The sequence below is a fragment of the Lathamus discolor genome, chromosome 8, assembly GCF_037157495.1.
Source record: "Lathamus discolor isolate bLatDis1 chromosome 8, bLatDis1.hap1, whole genome shotgun sequence".
In the NCBI taxonomy this organism is placed as follows: domain Eukaryota; kingdom Metazoa; phylum Chordata; class Aves; order Psittaciformes; family Psittacidae; genus Lathamus; species Lathamus discolor.
Genome location: NC_088891.1, coordinates 4,097,406 through 4,119,419, shown reverse-complemented (window position 1 = coordinate 4,119,419; position 22,014 = coordinate 4,097,406). Strand labels below are relative to the sequence as shown.

At 42.3% G+C, this 22,014-nt stretch overlaps 1 protein-coding gene across 2 annotated transcripts in view; it reads right to left on the bottom strand.

Annotated features, from left to right (window-relative positions):
* The window catches only part of ADAMTS17 (ADAM metallopeptidase with thrombospondin type 1 motif 17), a 171,977-nt gene that overhangs the window by 57,267 nt on the left and 92,696 nt on the right, over window positions 1-22,014 (bottom strand). For both annotated transcript variants that reach the window (XM_065688440.1, XM_065688441.1), the window contains exons 11-15: window positions 16,156-16,257; window positions 14,639-14,784; window positions 11,103-11,269; window positions 9,396-9,523; window positions 232-352 (exon numbers count right to left, since the gene is read on the bottom strand). In XM_065688440.1, coding sequence (XP_065544512.1) covers window positions 232-352; window positions 9,396-9,523; window positions 11,103-11,269; window positions 14,639-14,784; window positions 16,156-16,257 — 664 coding nt within the window. The remainder of the gene's footprint in view (window positions 1-231; window positions 353-9,395; window positions 9,524-11,102; window positions 11,270-14,638; window positions 14,785-16,155; window positions 16,258-22,014) is intronic.

The window sequence follows — 22,014 nt, the reverse complement described above, 5'->3', positions numbered from 1 at the left end:
ATTCTGAATTTCAGACAGAGGCAACGGCTGGTATCTGGGCAACTGGATCAGAAGCAGAGAGAGTACCACATTGGAATTGAGTTGGGGGTTGGTTTGTGTTTGTTATGTGTTTACTAGGGCAAATGAGTCCAATGCTATCCAAGGAGAAGAGCTATTACTACCACTCTTTAACTCTCCTCAAGCAGTTTAGAAAGCCTCCACTCCACTAAAATGCTGCTGAGGGTTACTCACCCATCCCCTTGGTGTGGTTGAAGTCGCCTTTCACCACTTTACAGGTTTTGCCATCACCACTGCAGATTCCACAGCGATCCTCTTTGGCAGCTGAGCCAATGATTCCATCGCAGCCAATTTTCTAATGACAACAACCAGAGGTCCCCATTATTTTGTTTGCAAGGTTAAAGTATTTCTATACATTGAGATCAAGACTAAGACATCTGACTGAAAACCTGACTGGGAAGAGAACATTGGGAATTAGTGGAGCACTCACTTGGAATGGTGTTGAGCTGGTTATTCAACAACCCCCTTCCTTAACACTGAAAGCATGAACTTTGCTACAGAAGGTTTAACTGAAGAGTTTCACAAACACTAGTTATTCCAGATACCATCATAAATTTCATACTAACCCACTCTAACTTCCTTCAAGCACAGCAGGTTAAAATAATGTTACATGTTTCTATCGCAATTTCCATCTGAGGAGCTCAAAGACATCCTGGAGAAATGGACCTCTACAGTGATACTTAGTTTAGAGAAAAATATCTTCTCCTTAAGTGAAAATTAACCCAACTAACCAGAATCCTGGTCATAGCCCTTCACCATACAAAACCTACGGGCTGTTACAAGTTCCAGTGTGCTGCTCACTCTATGAGCTCTGCTTCGGATCAGGATCTGAACAGGGAGTGTAACATTCAGTTCTGATGACACTTCTGGAATACCTGAAGAAAGACCTCACGAATCAGATAGTTCAAGACGCCTGCAATACACTGTAGCTCAGTGGAAACAGGTCAGGTTCATATTTGGCCAATCTGTACCATAAGATTGCTAAAACAAGCATGACATTTTCTATATGCTTGCACTGTGTTAAGCTTAGAGAATTGATAGAGAAAACCCCAAACAAGTATTCCACTTAAAGCTTCATTTTACATGGTATTTTCATCATTTTCTACACCTACCTAAACTCTTCCCAATAAAAATCTAAAGCTTTGCTTCCACAGACGGGTATTACTAGGACAGTCACAGTATTCTCCCTGTAGCTATAGAGACTGTCATGGTAATCTTCGTTATTCCCCAACCACGTACAGGTCATGATGGTGAACACTGCACATTTGCATATCATGAAGTTGATAAGATTTACTTTCATTTACTCTTTCTGTTTTCCATCCATGTAACACCCCGGAAATAATCAGCAATTCCCTCTAAAACCATGAATTTCTACTGAAATCAGAGTTGTCATTATGGAAGTTATTAGGAGAGATTCCACTATTAAAAATAAGTTACAGATTTATTCTCTGTAGATAAACAGTTTCTTGGCGTATGAGTTAGCATGACTGTCACTAATAATATTTGAATAAGGCTGTTGGGTCTCTTCCTTCTCTTGCCTCCTTAAAATGAAGCCAGAGGAAAGTTGGAGGGAACTGAGGGAACAATCAAAACAACAAACATTTTGAGAAATAGGGTAAGCAGAGAAATATTAAGAGAACTTGGGCTGTTTATCTGAGACTGTCTGCATGCAAGCAACGCGATTTGGACCTGAACTCAAACGTTCCCCAGTTTCAGAAGACACTGGCCACTGCCTAAGTCCAGATGTATTACAGAGATCAAAGGTTGCCAGTGTTCAGACATGTTCTGATGCAGCATTCGTCTGGGTAAATCATTACAGACAGACCCATGCTGAGAAAGGATGATCATCTTAAACACATACAAGGGAAATGCTGCTCCTTAACTAGAATAGCGTGGAAGCTGGTGGGCAAGAACTACAGGGAAAAACCTGCATAAATGGGAGTTAAAGGAAGGTATGAAAACGACCACAGAGTTTCTGGCAGTTGCAATTCTCAAGTCTAAACTTCACACCCATGTCCAACAAATAATTTTGGGATATTGAATGTGATTCTGCCCCCAAAACAGAAGGATGTCCCAGCAGTAATCCTTCCAGGAAAATAAATATGATTTATTAATGGGGTTGCTGAAAAGCAGCTGGAAATATATGCCTGCCTGCCACCCTGCTGAGATACTGGAAAAGCTGCATTTAATTTAAGACTCTAGTGCTATCTTTTATTGTCCTGCATTGTTATTAGCACTATGTGAGCATACAAATGAATAAAAGGAATATAATGAGTGTTGAACCACACTTATTCCCAGTGCTGCATGAGGAGTCTGTAGGGCTGTAATGGAGGCAGGCAAAGAATGGGGAGTTAGCAACCACATGCTTCGCATTTATGCTGTAGTCTCCCAGATAATGTAAACCAGTGCAAGGCAGCAAAGCCTCTGAAAGAATGAATCCCCCCTCTTCTGACACTGGGGTTCAAGACAAGCCATTTCCTCCCATTTCGTAAGTCATTGACACACTTTGACTTGAGAGACCCTCTCTGAAAGCATGGAAAATGCACCCACTGAATCCACAAATACACCTCCCCGAACCTTTGCTGTTTTTTACCTTTCCTCTACACCTTAATTCCCTGAGAGTGGAGGAAATAGGAATGGCCACTGCAGCCTTCTATTTGATGGCACCGTCCCTCGCATCCACAAGGCAGACTCTGCCTTCAATCCAGGGCTTGAGGATTAAAGCCCCCATCAGATTTGGGCCAGGAAATGGCTTCTTAAAAAGAAAATCTTTAAGAGAATAAATCAGCTTTCCTTGTTGGCTTTCAGATGATAATTGGTGTGATCTTGCTGTTTTATGGAGAAAAAACACCTTGGAAGCACTTTACTCTTGTCTACATAAATATTAAAGCCCATTTCTCATTCCCCATGCCTTCCAATCATTTACAAACTACAAGTATATTTAATAACAGTACGTAATGAAACAGCTTTTGTTAAGATTGACAGTGGATTCCAAAGCTGCAAAGTCATTTATAAACACATTACAGTGACCATCTCAGTCACTCAGATCCTTCGAAAACTCCCTGCATCAAAAATACTGCCACATTTAAGTGCAAAGAGGAAGAGACAGGGCTGGAAGGGTGAGGAAGATGATCCATTAAGGAGTGAGCAGGGCATCTGGAGCTCATCTGTGTTCAGAAGGAAGATTAAAAAGTCCAAAGCCAGCCTGGTGTAAGCACCACCTACTTAGTAGATGGTGGGAGCATTCACCACTGCCAGCCCTGTTCTTACACTCTTGGAGCTTCCCTGTACAACCCAGCATGGACTTGAACAGTGATATCCATAACTTTGGCAAAGGGACCGACGTTGACTCAACTCAGGTGTTCCACCTCCTGCCTGTACTAGCTGTTGAGAGCCTGTAGTGCTGCAGAACTGCTATTAACACCACCAACTGGACAAAGAGGAAGCAGATTTTAACCACAGACAGTTCCTTTCCCATTTTAAACCATGGAGTGCTGCCAAGAAACTTAAAGATGGCCTTTTGGGGTTTCAAGTCCTTAGCATTGACCGTCACAATTATATCTACAGGTTTCTTAATACACTTCAACCCAGGCAGGCTCCTACACTGACACCACATTTTGGAACTATCCATTGACCTTGAAATTGGCAGGTAACTGCACATTTGCTGAGCCAAAGGCCTGAAATTAATTCTCTCTAAGCTGATATCTCAAATCCACTCATCCTTCCCTCCCCCCTTCTTCTCATCTTTGTAATTAAACATCTGAATATACTGCTTGTTGGGTGGTATTTCTAGCTTCAGTCATTGCTGGCTCCAGCATAGGAAAACTCCTCTTCTCTTCTGAATACACATCATTTGGATTCTTCTGTGTGAACTATTTTCTGTAGAGCTTGGGTATTTTTAATGGTATTTTTATTTGTCTTTTCAATGGCTGTGCAAGAACTCAATTGATACAGGCTGCGTGAGTATGTTTTGCTACATAAACACAATTCTTTTTGTTATATACACCCACCCTGTGTAAGAAACGACATTGTAGGCTCACAAAACTGTAATGCTTCCCATATGCTGAGCTAACTAGCTGTCTCAATGGATCAAATATAAATATTGATGCAACATGTGCCATTTTACAAATTAATCATGCACGGAGCATGCTGGTTATGACAGATTCATCTACACTGCCAATTCTTTGTCCATAATATCCAGTGTCCATTGATACCTCCAGGGATGGACCACATGAAACAGGAATGTACATATGTGAGCAACTGACATTCACATCTGAGGGCAAACGAATTCTTATTTCTTTGCTTTACACATGACTTGTGAAGCCCTTGTGGGGGATTCTGGGTGTCTGTCAGGATTTGAACAGGAGGGCAAGCCTAGATCCTTAATCAAGCAGTTCATCTCCATGTTACTCCTATTTTTGTTCCACAGCAAATTCTGTGTGATGGACTGGAGTCCATGTAGAAGTTAGTTCAGCAAATATCCTCCTGTCATTTCCTGAGCCTTCAGATTTTATCTGAATCAGAGCAGCTCTGCTGGAACAGGAGACACTGATTGGCTTAAATTAGCATTATCTTACCTGCATTAGACACGCAATTACACTTGCCCAGTGACTTTGTGTTTAGATCCCTTAGCAGTTCACGGGGATGCTAGATACAATTATTCTTGAAAACCACTTTTTCACATTTAGAGCTTGAAGGTTATGTGTCAGAACGCCTCTGTTCTGGCAGCAGAGCAGCCTATATGACTGAACATGCAAATAATACAAAGCTTTTTCCCATCACAGGAACTCCTTTGCTTCTGTTCTCTGGTTACTTTCTGTAGCTACCCCTTTCTGATCACTCCAAACCAACTTCATCTGACCTAATCTTACCCTGCTCTGGTTTGTACAAATGCCAACGGGCTGCAGATAACAAAGGGTTTTATATCAAATACCCATTCTTTAAAAGAGACATCTATCATATCAGTTCTGGATTTGAAAATAATCTGTATTTATCAGTATATGATATATTTGTCTATACCTGTATGTATCTCCCTTCTGATCAAGTCTTATTCTTGGCTGCTCCAGCCACAAGCAAAATATAAAGCCTCCAGAGTAGATAAAACAATTACTTGGCTATTACGCCCTTTCTGTGGGTTAACATAAAAGAAAAATAGGGAGAACCAGCATGATTTTATTTTTCAAATCCCACTATCAAGTACACTAGAAAAGCAGTAAGATACCAACAGCGCCTTGTTTTTGTCACTGTGCCCCGCCAAAAGCCCCGATTCTGTTTCTAGGCCTCAGATTACACTGGTACAGAACAGAAATTGGAAAAAAACAAAAAGGTGCTTATACAACAGGTTTCTGCAGTTCAAACAATCCTTCTGGACTGTGTGCACATACAATGAATAATGTATCAAAGTACAGTGCGAAGCCAAGTTGTTGTATGGAGACAAGCTACCCAGTCTGGAACATCCTGTATCACAGTTTGTAATGCAGGGATATGAACAATACGTGGAAAACACTCAAGTGAGGAAGCAAAGCCAGAAGTGCGTGTATCAATCAAATGCAAGAAGTGGGTACTGAGTATGTAGGAAATTGTTAGCCAGCATCAGGTCCAGTAGACAACTGCAATTTATCCTCTGCCACTCCTGGCCCTCTCCTGACACTTTGCCTATCCCATGTGAAAAACTGCTCTGGAAATGTGTCATTTTCAAGTTTGTGTTCCCCTTTCCTACTGTATGACAATCATTTTCTACAGTATCCCTGTTGTGCCAGGACAGCCTAACGTGTGGCTTGTCATCACAGAATGTACTGTGGATTCACCAGCAAGTTAAAAGTAGACGTGACATGACAAAACGTTAATGAGAAAACTGTAGTTAGAGCCAGAACATTTTCACCTCTTAAATTGTTAAATCACAGCAAAGACTGCCCTTGATCTCTAGCCCAGTTCCGTACACAGGAGGTCTCTGTTTTCAAAGAGACCTTAGATTACACCCTCAAGTACAATCTGTAGTCCCCATTGGAAAGTTTTTGTGCTATCATGAGCCTCAGACTAATCCTCCTTTGAGACAAGCCAGCACAAAGTCATGTGCGTCACAGCAGTCAGCTGAGCAGCTTGTCTTCTCCCCACACCACTGCTGTGTGACATCTGACACCTTTTTAGCTCTACTTCTGCCAGTTTTATATCAACAGCAGCAGCACAGAGTGAAGAACTATAAGAGGTTCTAAAGCACACTGCTTCCACCAATCTTGACTCATGAAACATACACCAGAGTCTTAAGGAGGAACAAAACTCTCAGGGGATCCTCTCTCTGAAAGCCACTTGTCACTTGAAGAGAAATATGGGAAGATAAAAGCAATATGAGCTTCAGGTTGCATTACCCTATTCTATCTTCACCATGACTTCAATTCCCATGCTGGAGAAAGCAAACTGTGGGAGGAGGCAAGAGAGAGGCTGCCAAGATGAGATGAGCATTCACCCTCCTCCTCCTCATATCCATCAAACTGATCTTCCCCTCCAGCCTGCTACAGATCTTGTGCCTCTGAGAAGTCTCAGGAGAAAAGAAATTCTCCTTGTAGAAGACTATGTGCATTTTGAGAAGACAAGTTCAAAGACCTGTGTACACATTGAACAAGGCATGTAGTTTGCTTAGAAGATGGCACGGATAAGTGTATTTGGCATTACTTTTGAGGCTTCCCTTCTCAAATCCTCCCTCTTTTTGCAAGTTTTTCTTTGCCATGTTCTTTTACATTGATTCATCATGTAACAATGATGCATGAGTTCCATTTAGGAGCATCTACTGCTGAAGGGAAAAGAGCTATTACATTTCCTGGACTAGATGTTCACAGGCAATGGTTACTGCTAATTTGTCTGTTACACTGGCAATGTGTCATTCCTGCCTTTGAGAGCCTTTAACTAGAAGGATTACACAGGAAAATAAATAACTATAATACCACCCTCTGATTTCAGCACTTATTCTCTTCTTCAGGCCCCCTGCAATGCTTGTAGCCAGGCTTTGTCTGCACTGGGTAAGAGTAATTAAAGAAATATGTTGATTAAATTGGTTTAATAAGCAGGGAGTTAGATGAGTATCTGTGGCAAATGGGGTACACAGTCACATATGGCAACTCTCAGCTCTATATAAGGCAGAAGAGGATTATAAATGAGTTCACAAGGCTTTCAAATCTGCTCGGCTTGAATTGATCATTTTGCATTTTCTCTCAGCCAGATGCAAATGGACTGAATGTTCTGCAGCTGTCATCACTTCTCTGCACAGTTAAAGGCAGTTGCCCCCGACTTAGAGTGCAATTTGCTTTTCATGATGTACCTCCAAAGCTGTGTGCTCATAAAGGTTTTCATTTGGAGGGGGAGCTGGCTACTGCTCCTCACTGGAAGAAGAAAACATACATTGCCATAATGTGTGATTTACCATTCATGGCTGATCTGAATGTTTGGAGCAGTGTAGCTGCCAGACCAGTGTAATGGTCAATGGCACACAGCTGGAGGTGCACAGCTGGCCTTACTATAAAGGTTAGTAATGGATTTTTTTGAGGCTTTTTTTCAGACACAGCTGAAAATAGGGGGAAATTAAGTAACTTGGGATGCACAATGAACCTGGCTCTATGCAATACTCTTTGTATTAAAGAGCATCTAATGAATCAAACTCGTGTTGGCTACCCAGCAACTTGCTGTTCAGATCCTTCATCTGAATAAATTAGACTGAATTAAAAATGCCTCTTCAGCGGCATTTGGCAGGGAGCAGTGGGAAGTGTGTCCTGCAGCAGTGCAAAACTCAATCCAGGCAAAGATTTTTCACTTATGTCATCACACTGCTCTTCATAGAGTTGCATTATGCCCCCAAAGGCTCTTTTATACCAAGGTGAACATTGTGTTCATCTATCTCCCTGTCTAAAAGGCTCAAAGCAACAAGAATTGGTAGTTCTTCATCACTACGCACAGAAATCAGAAATAATGCCAAGTTTGGTGTGCCTTCTCCCCAGGGCAAGCTAGCATATCTCCAGTGAAGTTTGTGAAAGTAAAGGGTGATGCTAGAAAGCTGTTCTGGTGGTTAATATTGAAAAGAGGAACTCCTAGCACAGGATACAAATCTAGATGAGGATAAACTTAGAGGAAAAACTGCCAAGAAGAATCCAGCACTGGCAAGGCTGCAGTAGCCAACTCAACTGTCTTTCACATCACTAACATGTGTGAAGCAAACTTTGAACACATACATGAGTAGGGAAGAGAAAACCCACTAAGCGCCTTGTCATAGCGTCCGGGACAAATAACTTGAATGCAACTGCAACACACTGCTAGAAGCACCCATTCCAAATGACCTCCTGTAATTTATGATCTTTAAATAAACATTTTCTTCTCTCTCTTCCCTTGCCCAAACCTTACATTTCCAGTTAATATAGGTATACACAACTCCACTATGTTTTCAAGAGATCAGAAATACCAGTTCTAAGAGATGGCTTCCCTAAGCACTCGATGTGCTGTGTTACAAACTGTCTCACTGCTCAGCAAAGAGTTGCATTAAAAAGATCTCCCACACCTAATTTTGGTTCCATATGCAATTTGGCTAGAGAGAAATAATCGTCATTGCAATGGTTAAAGGCCATCACACCTTCACTTCAGGAAAAAGGAATCAAATCCAAAGACTCTTGAACAGAATCCATTTCCATTCTTGACTTGTCTGACCAAAGATAGAAGGAAGCAAGCACCTTCAGGGTTTGGCCAGTCCATCCAGGGACAACCAAGGGGACACTGATTGTCCCATTGCAGTACAGCTGAAGCCTACCCTCCAGTCTCTCTGATTTGCCTTTTGTGTGACTGAAACAAGACAATGCAGAAGAGAGACAAAAGCAAACTCGCTTGGGTTGTGCTCTGGGCTGCAGGATCTGCTACTTTAGACCTATATTCTCTGTTGCACAGAGGTTTAAAACCTACTTTGTGGGAAGAAGGGAACCTTTTTCTTACTGCAAGGGAAACAGGCCTTTTAAACAGTTTTGATGGGCCCCTACAGTAACTCACCTTGGCATTATATAGTAATACAGTCAACAAAAAACACACAGGGGAAGCTACTGGCTCCTGCAGCTGCAGGATCCAAGGAGCAATTAGTATTGAAAAGCTTCCTCCATTTCCTAGGCAGGAAGCAGGTAGACCTAAAAAGCATCATGATGCTGGCAATGTAATACTTCTAACAAGCTAGCGACAATCTGTAATCCAGGATTGCCCTCTCACCGCAGAGACAGCCTCCCAGCCACCCACATGGATACGTGTTCTTCTAGGATGAACTAGCTCCCCCAGACTACCCTTAACACTAGACATAAAACAAGAGGAAGTTACTCCACCTGGCACTTGCCATGTACACAGAGATCAGTCTCGTAAGGCCCACAGGGAGTACCATCAAGGACTCTGTCTGTCACCAGCACAGGGGAATCCTTCCCCAAGGGAGAGCAGAAGAGCTCACATGGCTTATCTGGAAAAAGAAATACAAAAGCAAATGCCTTTAGAACGGCACAGACAAGTGTTTGAGACAATGGTGATGCAGTCTATGTGAATGGATTTGGAAAGGTGTCTGCCCTTTGAAGGAACATAAGCCTTTCAGTTTAGGCCTGTCATTTCACCACTTTAAATCTCAGTATTAGTCAGCAGACAAAAGTTGCATTTTTCATCCATGCTAATGGCAATCATTGTATTACATATTTAGTCCTCACTTTGGAAAAGCTACTACCATGTTCAGCTAGAGAAGGAGTTAAGTAAAAAACCTTTTTCTAAGACTTGTATTATTAACCAGTAGGATACAGTAGATGTCAGGGTTTGCTGAGTGCATTTGCCATACATGTAAGTAACAGATATTTAGTCAAATATAATGGTTTTCCTTTGGAACTGACTCTGCTACTCACAGACTTCATCCAAATAAGAACCTATAGACATTCAAATGGAAACATGTTTTGTTCTGCATAGCCAAGTACCTCCACTCATCACACACAAGAGAGTATTGCCAATACATTGAGCTAAGTGGCATAGGCCTTTTCTAAGTTTCCAAAGCAACCAAAAACCTGCAATCAGGATGTGAAGCTGAGCTGCACTCAGCCCATCTTGCTTGACACAGGAATTACATGCATAGCCTGTGGATGTTCAAACTCCTGCCTTGTGTCTGATGCAAGGCAAATTCGCAGAGGCTGAATTTTGATTTCACTTGAAGATTGAACAGAATAGTTCTGAAATTAGTCAGGGAAGTAGCTCTGCATTGTGCATTCAGACACCAAAACTATTTGGGGAGGGGAGCAGAGGGGAATAGCAAGCAAAACCAGCCTGTCTCCTGGGGCATCTGAAGGAATTGTGCTCTTGGATGGTCTGCTATAGGAACTGAAATGATCTCTGTATGATTGTCCTGGCATCAGACCTAAATTGTCAGTGCTAGCACAGGAAAGGGTTTATCCCATGTCTGGTCTTCTGGTATCAGTTCCAACACCACCCTCCTCTGTTCAAGCATGTCTTTAAGATGACCAAATGAAACAAGCCTTGTCTGTTTTTCAGCAGAGTGCAGCAAAAGATGTTTGTTCCTGCAGAAAGAACATTATTACAATCCTTTTTCAGATCCCCCCAACACCTGATGGAATAGTAGATGAACAGCAAGATCTAGCAAAGGAAGCATTAAAGGAATGTAGGTAGGATAGGGATTCATCCTGAAATGCCCAGAATTGACACACACCGAAATATCCCAGGGAATACTTCTTTTTTTCAGTGCCAGATTAATTTAAACACCCATTCCCAAATACCTGCCTGTTCAGACTAGAGATCAAGTCAAGGCACTTCTCCCCCAACATTACAAAAAGAGGAGCAAAGAACTAACAGCTCTGTATCTTCAGTTAAGAAGGCTAAAAGGATAGCAAGGCAGCACCAGAACAACTAATTGCAGTAAGTCTTTCAGTTGTAGCTAAGGGTAACATATTGTAGCCTTGTCACCAGCAAATGAGAGTCTTGCAGATGAAATCAAGATGAGCTGAGAAGCTGCAATGAAACATCAGCAAGGAAGTACAGAAAAAACTTACCATCAACAATGACAGCTGTCAGGAGGCTTTTCTTCTTGTTGGTGTACCTGTCATGGGCCTGACACTGTTGGTCCCTGAAGCTTGGCACACCCTTAGGGCAGGGTAAGTTCTCACACACAGTGTGCTCCACACTGGCTCCCCGGCAGTTCTTCCCTCCTGGCCCTGGGCTATTGTAGGAAAACCAAACCAGAGTCAGCAGGAGCAGCACAGATTCCCACAAGAACACCTTTACCTCATTTTCTCTGCCTAAGGGAACTTGTGAAACAGTAGGAAGGATCCTTCCTCTCAGATGTTCCCTGTTGGAGGGCAAATCCTGCTCTCAGGGGCTCTGACAGGAAATTATTCAAGCTCCATTCTGGATCTATAATTGGCTTACCACAACAGATGCCCTGGAGTACTTCAGAAGCATGGTCTTTTGTAGTATGCCATATAGATCAACAATAGGAGCTGCCTACAGATACACTTCAGATAAGAGGTAATCCAAAATGCTGTTCACCTGTGGGCACTAAGCAGCCTTCTTGAAAGATAGAAAGTGCTTAATGGTTTGTATTCTGGTCATGAACTGAGAGGTGTGACTAATTCTGCACTGCTGACCTGAGTTTCTTCTTTGACTTCAGCAGCAATTTGTTCCTGTCCTAACCTATTTTCAGATGGAGCAAGCAAATGACCAAGAAAAAGCAGACAGAATATGTGCATGTGTATGTAGCAGCAGTTTCAGAACAGAACTTGAAGTAAGGCGCTCCCAAACTTTGGGTTCTGTCGTAACATCAAGCCTGAGCTCTAACGTTTCCTGCAACTTGGGACAACTGCCTAGAGGCACCAAGATGACATTCATGTGCCCAGGATCACACCAAATACCCAAGGCAGAGGCAGGCAACCCTTAATGTTTTGCCTTTCTCTTCCTACCATTTGCTTTCACCTTGCCTCAAAACACTCTTAACAAGGGACACACGGCAAACGTCTCTTCAGCGCTCGTTCTCTGAGGTTCTGTCTTCAGCAGTTTGAAATGAAAATAGCATATAAGAAGCTGTAACCTGTACTGTAAGTAGGGTGTCCAGAAACAAATCTGTGCAGCAGATAATCTCCATCCAGGAAAACCATGCCATTTTACACATTTACTTTTAAACATGCAGGAAAGGCAACTGATCCAACATTGGGATTAAGCACCTGCAAAATCTATTTATTCCTATTTATGATTCCCCAGAGAAGAAGAAAAACCTCAAGCTCTCAAGAATAGCCTGTGTTTTGTTTGCAAAATAAACCAAATCGAGCACAAACAAAAAACCCAAGTAAACAGAAGACTTGTTCATCCTAACAGGTAATTTCTTCACCTACTTTTTGATACTCTCCAGAATTTGTCACACTTAACTGACCTCTGAAATCATATTTCAGTATTACAGGTCTCTTGGCACATTTAAACAGGATACTGAGGGTTTTCATCATGCAAGATGAAGAAAAACTGTGTCAGTCACACCCTCTGATCTCTCACAAATGGTTACCCAGCTCTTGTTCATACATCTTTCTTTCCTCCTTCATTCCATTTATGTGGCTTCATCATTGTGTCCCTTTCACCTTTCCAAATGCTAAGGCCAAGACTTTCAGTAGCATCTCTATCAGATTCTGCAAAAGAACCTGAAGGGACAGACCCCTGTCATCCCAGATCCCAAGCCCCGTATAACATGGGCTCTAGCACTGCCTGGGATTTCCAATAAATTCAATCCCACCCTGACACATGCCTGAAGCAGTGACTGTGTGAGATCTCCTGGTAGACAACTCCACAGCCTATCTTTCACTGTATTTATGCCAAGAGAATCCACCCACCAATGCAGCTGAAGAAATCAAAGCCCATTTCTACTACCGTGACCCTTTCACATGACAAGAGGGGACTGGAGAAGAGGTGGAGATCTCATCCTGCTCCTCTTTTTAAGCCAGTGTTTTTTCTCTTCAATCCTACTGTACAATAGCCCAAAGCCTAGACAAGAACACAAGGCAGTACAACTCCAAAGTCTGCACGTGCAAACTGGGTCACGACACACTGCCTTACAACCATTTGGAGGCAATGCAAGCAAATACTGAGAGCAATTACAGAGAGGAAAAACCAAATCAAACAGTGAAGCAACTGGTTTAAAAATACTGATAGTCCCACAGGCTCACAAGTCAGCTGGCAGGAGCAGGGATTCCAGCTAGAAAAGCAAAAAACAAAAAGCCAGAGACCAAATATATATGAAATAAAAGATAAATCCCTTAGCCAATATTTTTGGACAGTGAATAAACCAGCTGCAGAAGTGGGCTGATGCCAGGAATCTGAAGTGAAAGAAGATCACGTGTGTATCCCCAGCCAAGAATGTATATGAGAAAGAGAATTTTAAAATCAGTGTGCAATCTTGGAGGGAGCATTTCCTGTAATTTAAGGAACGATGATGAATGGATTTAGGTTTGGTCAGCACTGTGGTTAAAGAGACTTTTTGTAGCTGACAGCAAAGAAACCAGCTCAGCCCCTTGTTCAGGAAAATGAGCTGGTAAAAATCAAGCCTGGACACTGTAGACATGCAATTGCCGTTCAGTGTTATTTAAGGAGAGAAATAAACAAAAATATCCCCTTCACATGAATACAGCTCAGCAGACATCCATCATCTAGGCATGTCTTCAAACTGACTATGTTGCTAGCCAGGATTTCAGCCTCTATTTAAAAAAGTTTCTTGTGCTTTGTCTGTGGAGAAAACCTTAAAATATGAATAAAGTTAGAGATGGAGGACAACTTGGAGGACTGCTCTCAAGATTGTGAGCACCCTTACTCACTGAGAAGTTAGAATGTACACAAACAGGGGTGGTCAGTAAATGGCCACCATAGTAAGCCTCTTTAGGCCTCCTTTAAGAAAAGAGTTCCAGATGTGCCTCAACTGGCCTAGGGGATGAAGGATGGCACATGGAAAATAACAACACTTTTATTCCTTCCTGCATCAGAAAAAAGTCCAAGCCCCAGCAGAGAGCACAGGCTTATCTGTGGTCACTGTGCAGGACCTAAATAGCATCCACTGCACTCTGTGTGCAGGAAACTTTCCTTTTCCTATGCAGCACATTGCAACCAACAGAATATCTTGAAGTGCTTTATCAACATAACTATATGACATGAGGACCACTGTCAGCCACTCCACTGCTTCCCAAGCCTAAAGCCAGTACTCCCCCTAAGACATATTGGCTCAGTTTGGCTGATGGATCCAGACCAACCCCTCCTTATTCACCGCAGTGCTGGAGAGGAAACACAGCATTGCTTTTTCTGCCAAGCTGCCCATTTTTAATTCAACTGTATCTATGTTTGAACCATCCCAAAGGGCCACCTCCAATGGTAACCCTTCAAAAGAACCAACTTCACTCCAAGTCACTTCAGGACTTTGACCTGATCCTTGCTGCTTGTGAACAAGAAATCTCCCACATCCTCTGCACAGCTCTGCTGCCAATTTCCTCCCTCTACTCGTGCAGCAAGGATTGTCTAAGCATTACCTGCAAAATGCAATCAGCATGAAGTGAAGACTTACGGGGGATTGTCACATTTCCGCTGTCTGAACCGCACTCCCGTGCCACAGGTCCGGCTGCACATGCTCCACTGACTCCACATGCTCCAGTCTCCATCAACATGCTCAGGGATGGGAGTTTTGCTGACACATTCCCCAGCTCGGCACCACTGAAATGCAATTGTGTTAGCAGCACAAGCTGGAATGAAGCCCTCATCTTGCAAACATTCCTGCACAGGTAGACTTAAAAGGATATCTGAGGGATTACAACAAGCCCATGTTTTGTTTCTAGAGATTCAATGCTTCAGTGAGACTGAGGTGAGTGGAGGAGAAAGGGAGGAGGTGGAACAGAAATTCAAGCGTCACTCTCAACGAACCCCTTAAGAGAATTCTGTCATTAAAAAATAAATCACAGAACTGAGCCCCTTGCTTTATAAAGCAGATAATTATCTCAGTGATAAGTCTTAAAAACTACACTTTATAGAGACTGAATCCAAGACGGAGTCCAAGAACTTATACCCCAAAGCAATGTCTTCATCAGCAGAATTCCCAGTACGTTCAAAATAATTGAGGGATTTTGGACCTAACACGGCTAAAGCCCCAAACAACCTTTGATTCTAATAGGTTGTGCTGGCTCCTGACCAAGCAGCAAACTTGGCCTGTTCTCCTGCTCTGTCCAGGATATGATACAGTAAGCACTGCTAAGCAGTCTTACGAAAGGATCACCAGGACTCCTGTTGCTAGAAAAACACATAGCTAAAAATCTTTTGTCTCCGTTTCCTTGTCATGCTTTCCAGGAGCCAGCTTTTCTCACCATTGTCTATTTGCAAGCAAAGAAAAGGTCTCTAATCTTTGATTTTGGCAACAAACTGCTTAATTTTACACTTTCTTATCTCCCCAAACACACAACATACAAAAAGCATCAGAAGAATCCAAACGCAGTAAGGAGGCGGCTGGCAGTTACCAACCAGTCCAGTCCCTTTGTAGCCTACCAAGTTATCAGCTGCACTAGGAGAATCAACCACATACATTAATGATCCACATACCACCTAGCACAGCCCATCTCAACAATGCTGAAGGGGAGGCAGCAGCTGAGCCTCAGTAAACCCCACCCTTATGGCACTGAAGTCAGTTACTGGAATGGTGATTTTTACTTACAGTGATTTCACTTACAGTGAAAAAAACCACCCCACTCATGAAACACCACTGGCAGCAATGCCCTGATGTGACATGAGTGAGCTACTACCTAAAAGGACTCGCAGGGTGCTCTTTGCACTTGGAGGGAGGCCTGGGGTTTTCCTGATGTATTTGTAGAATGCCTGGACCACAAGAACTTGACTACTGAGCTCTCCAGAGGCTACTGAAATACACGTAACGTAAAATCAGAAAGACTTAACCCAATCCAGCTGTTAATTGAGCAGTTTCTGTAACAGAATCAGTATAAAATCTGGGTTTAAAGTAACTACCTAACATCTTGGAAACATTATTCCAAAGACAATGCTGGAAAAAACAAAGTGACTGCTAGCGAGCATTTTGATTACCTTGTCTGCGCCACATTCTGTGCCATCCAGAGGGGGGTCCAACTTTGTTTTACAGGATGTATCTCCTTCCACCAGGCACCAGAGCCCAGCACACATCAAATGCTGTAATCACAAAGCAATGAAGTATAGTTATTACTTTTGGAGATGTCAGCTATCATTATGGGATACACTTCAAAGCTCAGGCAGTCTTTCTCAAGTGAATCCAGAGGCATCTAGTTGGTTTGGGAGCAATTACTTTTTAAGGATAGATTGGCATTAAGTGGTGAGGCTGGTAACATTAAAGAGACTAATGGATTCCATTGATAGGAATAAAACATACCCAAAACAGAAAGTGGATTATTTAAATAGATTCCTTTTCACAAGAATAAATCTGGTCCATTAAAAAAGAATCCTATATGGGAGGCCAAGATGGGTGCTTTGGAACCAAACCACATGCTTAGATGTCTGAGCTGCTTCATTACCTGTGCGTTTAAAAAAGATACCCCAGTAACACAGTCAGCATTGCTGGACTTGATGGTAGCTGTAATCAGCCAGCAATGCCTTTTGGGAGGAGAAAAGCATAAGGTGGAATGAGAAAAAGGAAAGGGTTTCATGGTGCGCCATGCAGCAGAGGAGGGGCAAAGTTAGTGAAGGTTTGGTAGCAAGAAGTAGCTCCCAGAGACCAGTGTGCCAGAGAAGGTGAAAAGTAAGGTGTGAAGGCAAGAGCGGCAGGAGGTAGAGCACACCTCGCTGCAGACTTGAAACACATTCTGGGTATCATTACATTGCTGCTCCACGGCCACATGTGCTGCAGGGATATTAATGCTGACCACACTTGCATGATCTGTCAGATCAATATGCTTCTTGAGAAAAAGAACTAGGAAAAGCAGCTTTTACACCATTAACATTTTGCCCAGCATCCACCAAGCTTTGCAGTCCATGAAAGTGGATGATTTCAATACAGTGCTGCAGATCTGAGCACCAAAACAGAGGGGAAAAGAAGAGTTACGTTTCTTTCTACTATTGTTCACGTTTGAGTGTAATGGTAAAAAGATGAGGAGCTAACTCTCGTGCCAGCTGGTCTTGTCAAGATTTATTGCACCTCATTAAATAGTTGAGTCAACACACTTCAACCTTATGGCTCTTTCACAATGTAATGTAAGAGACCGTGGGTGCCTGTGTGTTTTGTGTACACGCATGTTGGTATGTCTATATAAAATAGATCTGTATGGCAGAGGGTGCAGACAAAATAAATCCCAATACCACGAGTGATGATGTAGAACATGCTGAAACAAAATAGCGATCACAGCAGTATCTGCATCCTGCTTTATTTCCACATATTTTTCTTTTGCACTATTTAAACCAAAAGAACATTCACAAAAACTAGAAGCAGAGAACACAACTCAGCAACATCTGTATTAACCACAACACAGAAAGCCATCATCAAACAAAAACAACAGCAAATACACCAGGGAAGCCTACATCAATGAATTTTCAAGGCACTTCCCCGAACTAATAGAGCATATGGGAAAATATCAGACTTTAGTCATTTTGACTAAATGGCTGTGACTAATTAGTGGTTTACCCACAGCTCTGAAAGCACTTCAGCACCAACTAGCTGTGAGGACATTACACACAGTTTTACAGATAGATACACTGAGGCAGAAGAATGGAGAGTTCACAGCTTGCTGAGAAAGCAATAGTTCCACACTGTAAGTACCAGACTCTCCAAAACTCACCATTCCTGGAGAGGACTAAAACCGAGAAGTCCACCAAGTAACTGTCCATCAGCCTTACAGAAAGAATGATAATCCGTGAAGAAACTATATAAACAAAAAAAAGTTTTTCCCCAAAATGCCAAATTTGCAGCTCTGAGAGGATGCTTGTATTCCTAGTTGTCAAGCTATAGCACCCTTGCATCTGATTTAACTCACTGGGATCTACAGGTGATGGTCTATTCTTTATGTTTAGACTAGACATATAAATGATTAAAAAGAGTTCAAACCCAACGAAGATATGTCAAAGCATGTCACAGACTTAAGTGGAAGGTACCAACAGGATAGATTTAAATGCAGTTTATGAACATAAGAGACTTGTTAAACTCTAGCAGCTTCCTTGCTATTACAAATAAGTGTATTGGTCATGATGCTACTGTTAAGCCAGATTCAGGAACTGACAATCTGGACTCTTTTTCCCCTTGATGACTATGGCCAGTGATCTTGTGAAAGCACTACCAGCAAGTCCTCCTTTCAAACTGTGGGTGGGGAACACTGAGATGTAAAATGAAGGGAAGCCTCAGAGGTGAAGGGTGCAGGTAGAAAGTATTTCCATTTTTCTAGGCTTCAGCCCTCTCTTACACATAACCACAAAGCTTCAGAGCAGAATGTGATGAGAAACCCTCCAGTATGATCTCTTGAATGACCCAGACAGAAGTTTTGCCCCATGGTTCCAGAAGGAAAGCCTCTGTTCTGCTTTCTGTCCAAACGACATCCTGGCTGAAGATGTAATGGAATTCATAACTTCCCTAAAGAAGCTGTTCTAGACACATACAGGCACCACTGCTACATATCTGTGCATTATTCAAGGCCAGTATTTGTTAAGCTTGGATCATAAATGGCATGTAAATTAGGGTTAAATTCTCCTCTTTGATGTACAACTGGGAGGAGGAAGGGGGAGTGATGGAAACAAAGTTTATTTTCTATTAAACTTAAAACAGAAGCAGCTTATTGTACAACTTTGGTTGCCAACCAGAATTCCCCCATAGCCCACAAGAAGGTGGCAATGTCAAAGCCAGACAATATGCTCAGGTATGAGCCATGGCCTGGTGGAAGCAATGGGCACAGAAAAGCTCAAACAGGTGATTCTGTACAAGCAGGACTGAAGAGCTGAGCCTGGCCTATGGATACAGTGGGTGAAAATACATACATGTGTGTGTATGTGTATATGTATATAGGTGTATGTTTGTGTGTCTATATATACATACACACACACACACATATTAATAGGGAGACAAATAAAGGAAAAATCTCTCTCAGCAACACCAACCTTTCTGCAATTTCCCATCTTTGAGGTATGGAAAACATAGGATTTTAATAGTATCCCTGTGTTTGATTCAGAATACTAAATGCAAAGCATATTTCAGGAAACAGTTACAGAAAAATCTGGTAACTGTGCTTGAGCTCTGTGTTCTGGTGCCATACCACTACAAAGCTCAAACACTCGTTAGTGCAGTCCCTGCATTTAATACAGCATTCGGATACCCCAGCAAAGATTAAACCATCAGCTTTGGTATTGTATGCTCCCAAGATGCTTTATCATGTTAATAGCCCATTTCAAAAGAGATCATATATCCTCCTCAGCTACAACAGAAACCCAAACAAAAGTCCCCATTAAACAACCCTATAGCTAACCAGTTGCAGTGACTGACTTTTTAATAGTTAAATAGCCAGCTTTGTGGGGAAATATCAAAGTGAGAAGTGGCAGGACTTGAAAGGGAGTTGCTTCTATATGAGTTCAGAGCTTACACTGACATAGAAGGAGCCATTAAAAGAGCTGTATTACTGCTAGTTGTAAACTCAGCAACCAGCTTTTAGATGACAGAGCTCTGCCTGCAAAGTCTTCCCTACAACATTCAGAAAGTGCCTGTTAGGATTTTCCAATGATATTTTTCACTGGAAAAATATTGATTTGTTGAAACTGTCTGTGGGGAAAGGTCATCTTTGGATCAGCTCCCAGATTGAAGTATTTCCAACAGCAAAATAAAACCTGAAAAAAGTGAGCTGGTTGTTGAAAAGTGATATTTCCATAAAAATATTAATGCCCTTTATTTTTAATTGCAATGCTTGTTCAACAGAACCCTGAAGGGATTTATACAGATAGGAAATAAAATTTAAAAAATGGAAATAAAAATGGGAATTTTTGTAAAGGTGCAAATTTTAGACTCTCAGAAGGTCCTGGAAGATAGGAAAACTTGTCTGCACTGCTGTGAGACGCCGGTCCTGAGAGAGAAAACAGTCTGGAAACTCCCAAGCCAGGAGAGATCTGCTGGGCAGGTGGATGACGATTCCGATTACAGGGATTATAATGGCATCTGTCTGAGAAAGGGGCCTTACTGTGCCAGGTGTTTTCTCTGCAATCTAAACACACCGCTGGGAGTTTGGAGATAAAGGGAGCTTTATGCTGCTGTTATAGGTGGGAAGGTGAGGAACAGAGAGGGATTAAATGTCTTGCTGAGAGTCTGCTGGGAGACAAGTTAAAACGCTGCTCAGAGCTCTGCAGTCCTCTGCTCAGTGTCACAGCCATAGGCTCACACTGCCTGCTCCAGCTAAACTGCAGGACGAAAGCAGAAACAGCTCCTGGGATGATCCCAGGAGTATCCCACCTTTCACAGCTTTTCTTACCTTTTTCATACTAACTCCATGCTACATGTGGGGCAGCCCAGACCTGCAGCGTCAAGCAGTGATCACTCACATGTGGCTCTAGGGAGGTAATCTATTTTAGGTTCTTTAACTCAGTGCTGCAGCTGGAAATGAAGGGAAGCCAGAATTAATTCAGCCAGCTCTTTGCCCACAGGCAGTAAGTGTAGCGTATGCTAGTTTCTGGGTTAGTTATTGCATCACCACTGTTACTAAAACCAGCATGATTCTGCCCAATGACCCATACGGTCTCAGTGAGTAGCTCACAATACTTCCCTGTCTCAAAGCCTCAGATTGTTACCTACGAAGGGGAGCTTCCAAATCTCCAAAGCATAAAAGGAATGCAATGAATAAGGATGTCCTTCCCATCAGGGTACAACTCCATGGAAGCTTGATTGCTCCCTACATGTTTGCTGTCTCACCTTGGATCCATCCAAACAAAGAAACACTTATTTCTCCTGAGAATTAATTTGTTCCTGCTGCCTACTGCCCACTGGAAAGAGGAACCTCTTATTTCTAGCAGCAGAATTAAACCACTATGAAACAATTTTGCTGTCAAAATGAGGGAATTATGAAGAAGGACTTGGAAAGAGTAAATATCCTTAAGGAAGAGGAGCAAGAGACCACATAACACACAGGCATGCTTATAAATAGGCTGGCTTTCAATGAAGTATCAGATCTCTTTCGTATTGCCAAGCTTTTGGCTTGGCATATAGCTAACCAGGAGAGAAAACATGCTTATAAGCAGAATCCTAATCAACACCTATTAAGTACAATAAGCACACAATTTACACTTGCTTTCCTGTTCAAAACACTATGAATAAGTTCTTGAAGCCTCACACCATGCCTCTGAGGAGGAATTCTTTACAAAAGGTGAGAAAAACAATGCCCCCAATTTCTCTATTGTCACTGTCTTTAATTTGGGATGCCTAAATAACTGCAGTGCACAATGGGTCACAAGGGAGGTGAGCACTGCTGTTTACACTGCTGTTAGATGGAGCTTCTTGCTGTTGAAAACCAGATGAAAAGTGCTCAAGATTGGGATCCTGCAACAACTGGAAGGAAAAGCAGCCATGTGCTGCCCCAGACAAGGTAACTGAAGCTTGGACACAATGCACCAGTGGCCAGCTACTGCCCTTTCTCTAGAGATGACATTCCAAAGAACAAGTAGTAGGTCCAACAGTGGAAGTATCAATCTGTCCAAATGACAGACGTGCTCCAAAAGTCAAGGGAAGGCTTAAGAAAGAATCATGAGAACTATCCTGGAATAGTCAGGCAATGGCTGATACCCACTTACATCTCATTTTAACAAAAGTGGGCAAGAATCCCACAAACGGACTTGATGAACTTAAAGATCTATTCCAATCTAAATGATTCTGTGGTTCTAAATGCATAATGTGCAATTCTATTCATTAATGTCAAACAAGAATGGATCTCTGCTGTCGGACTGAAAGCACCTCAGCCC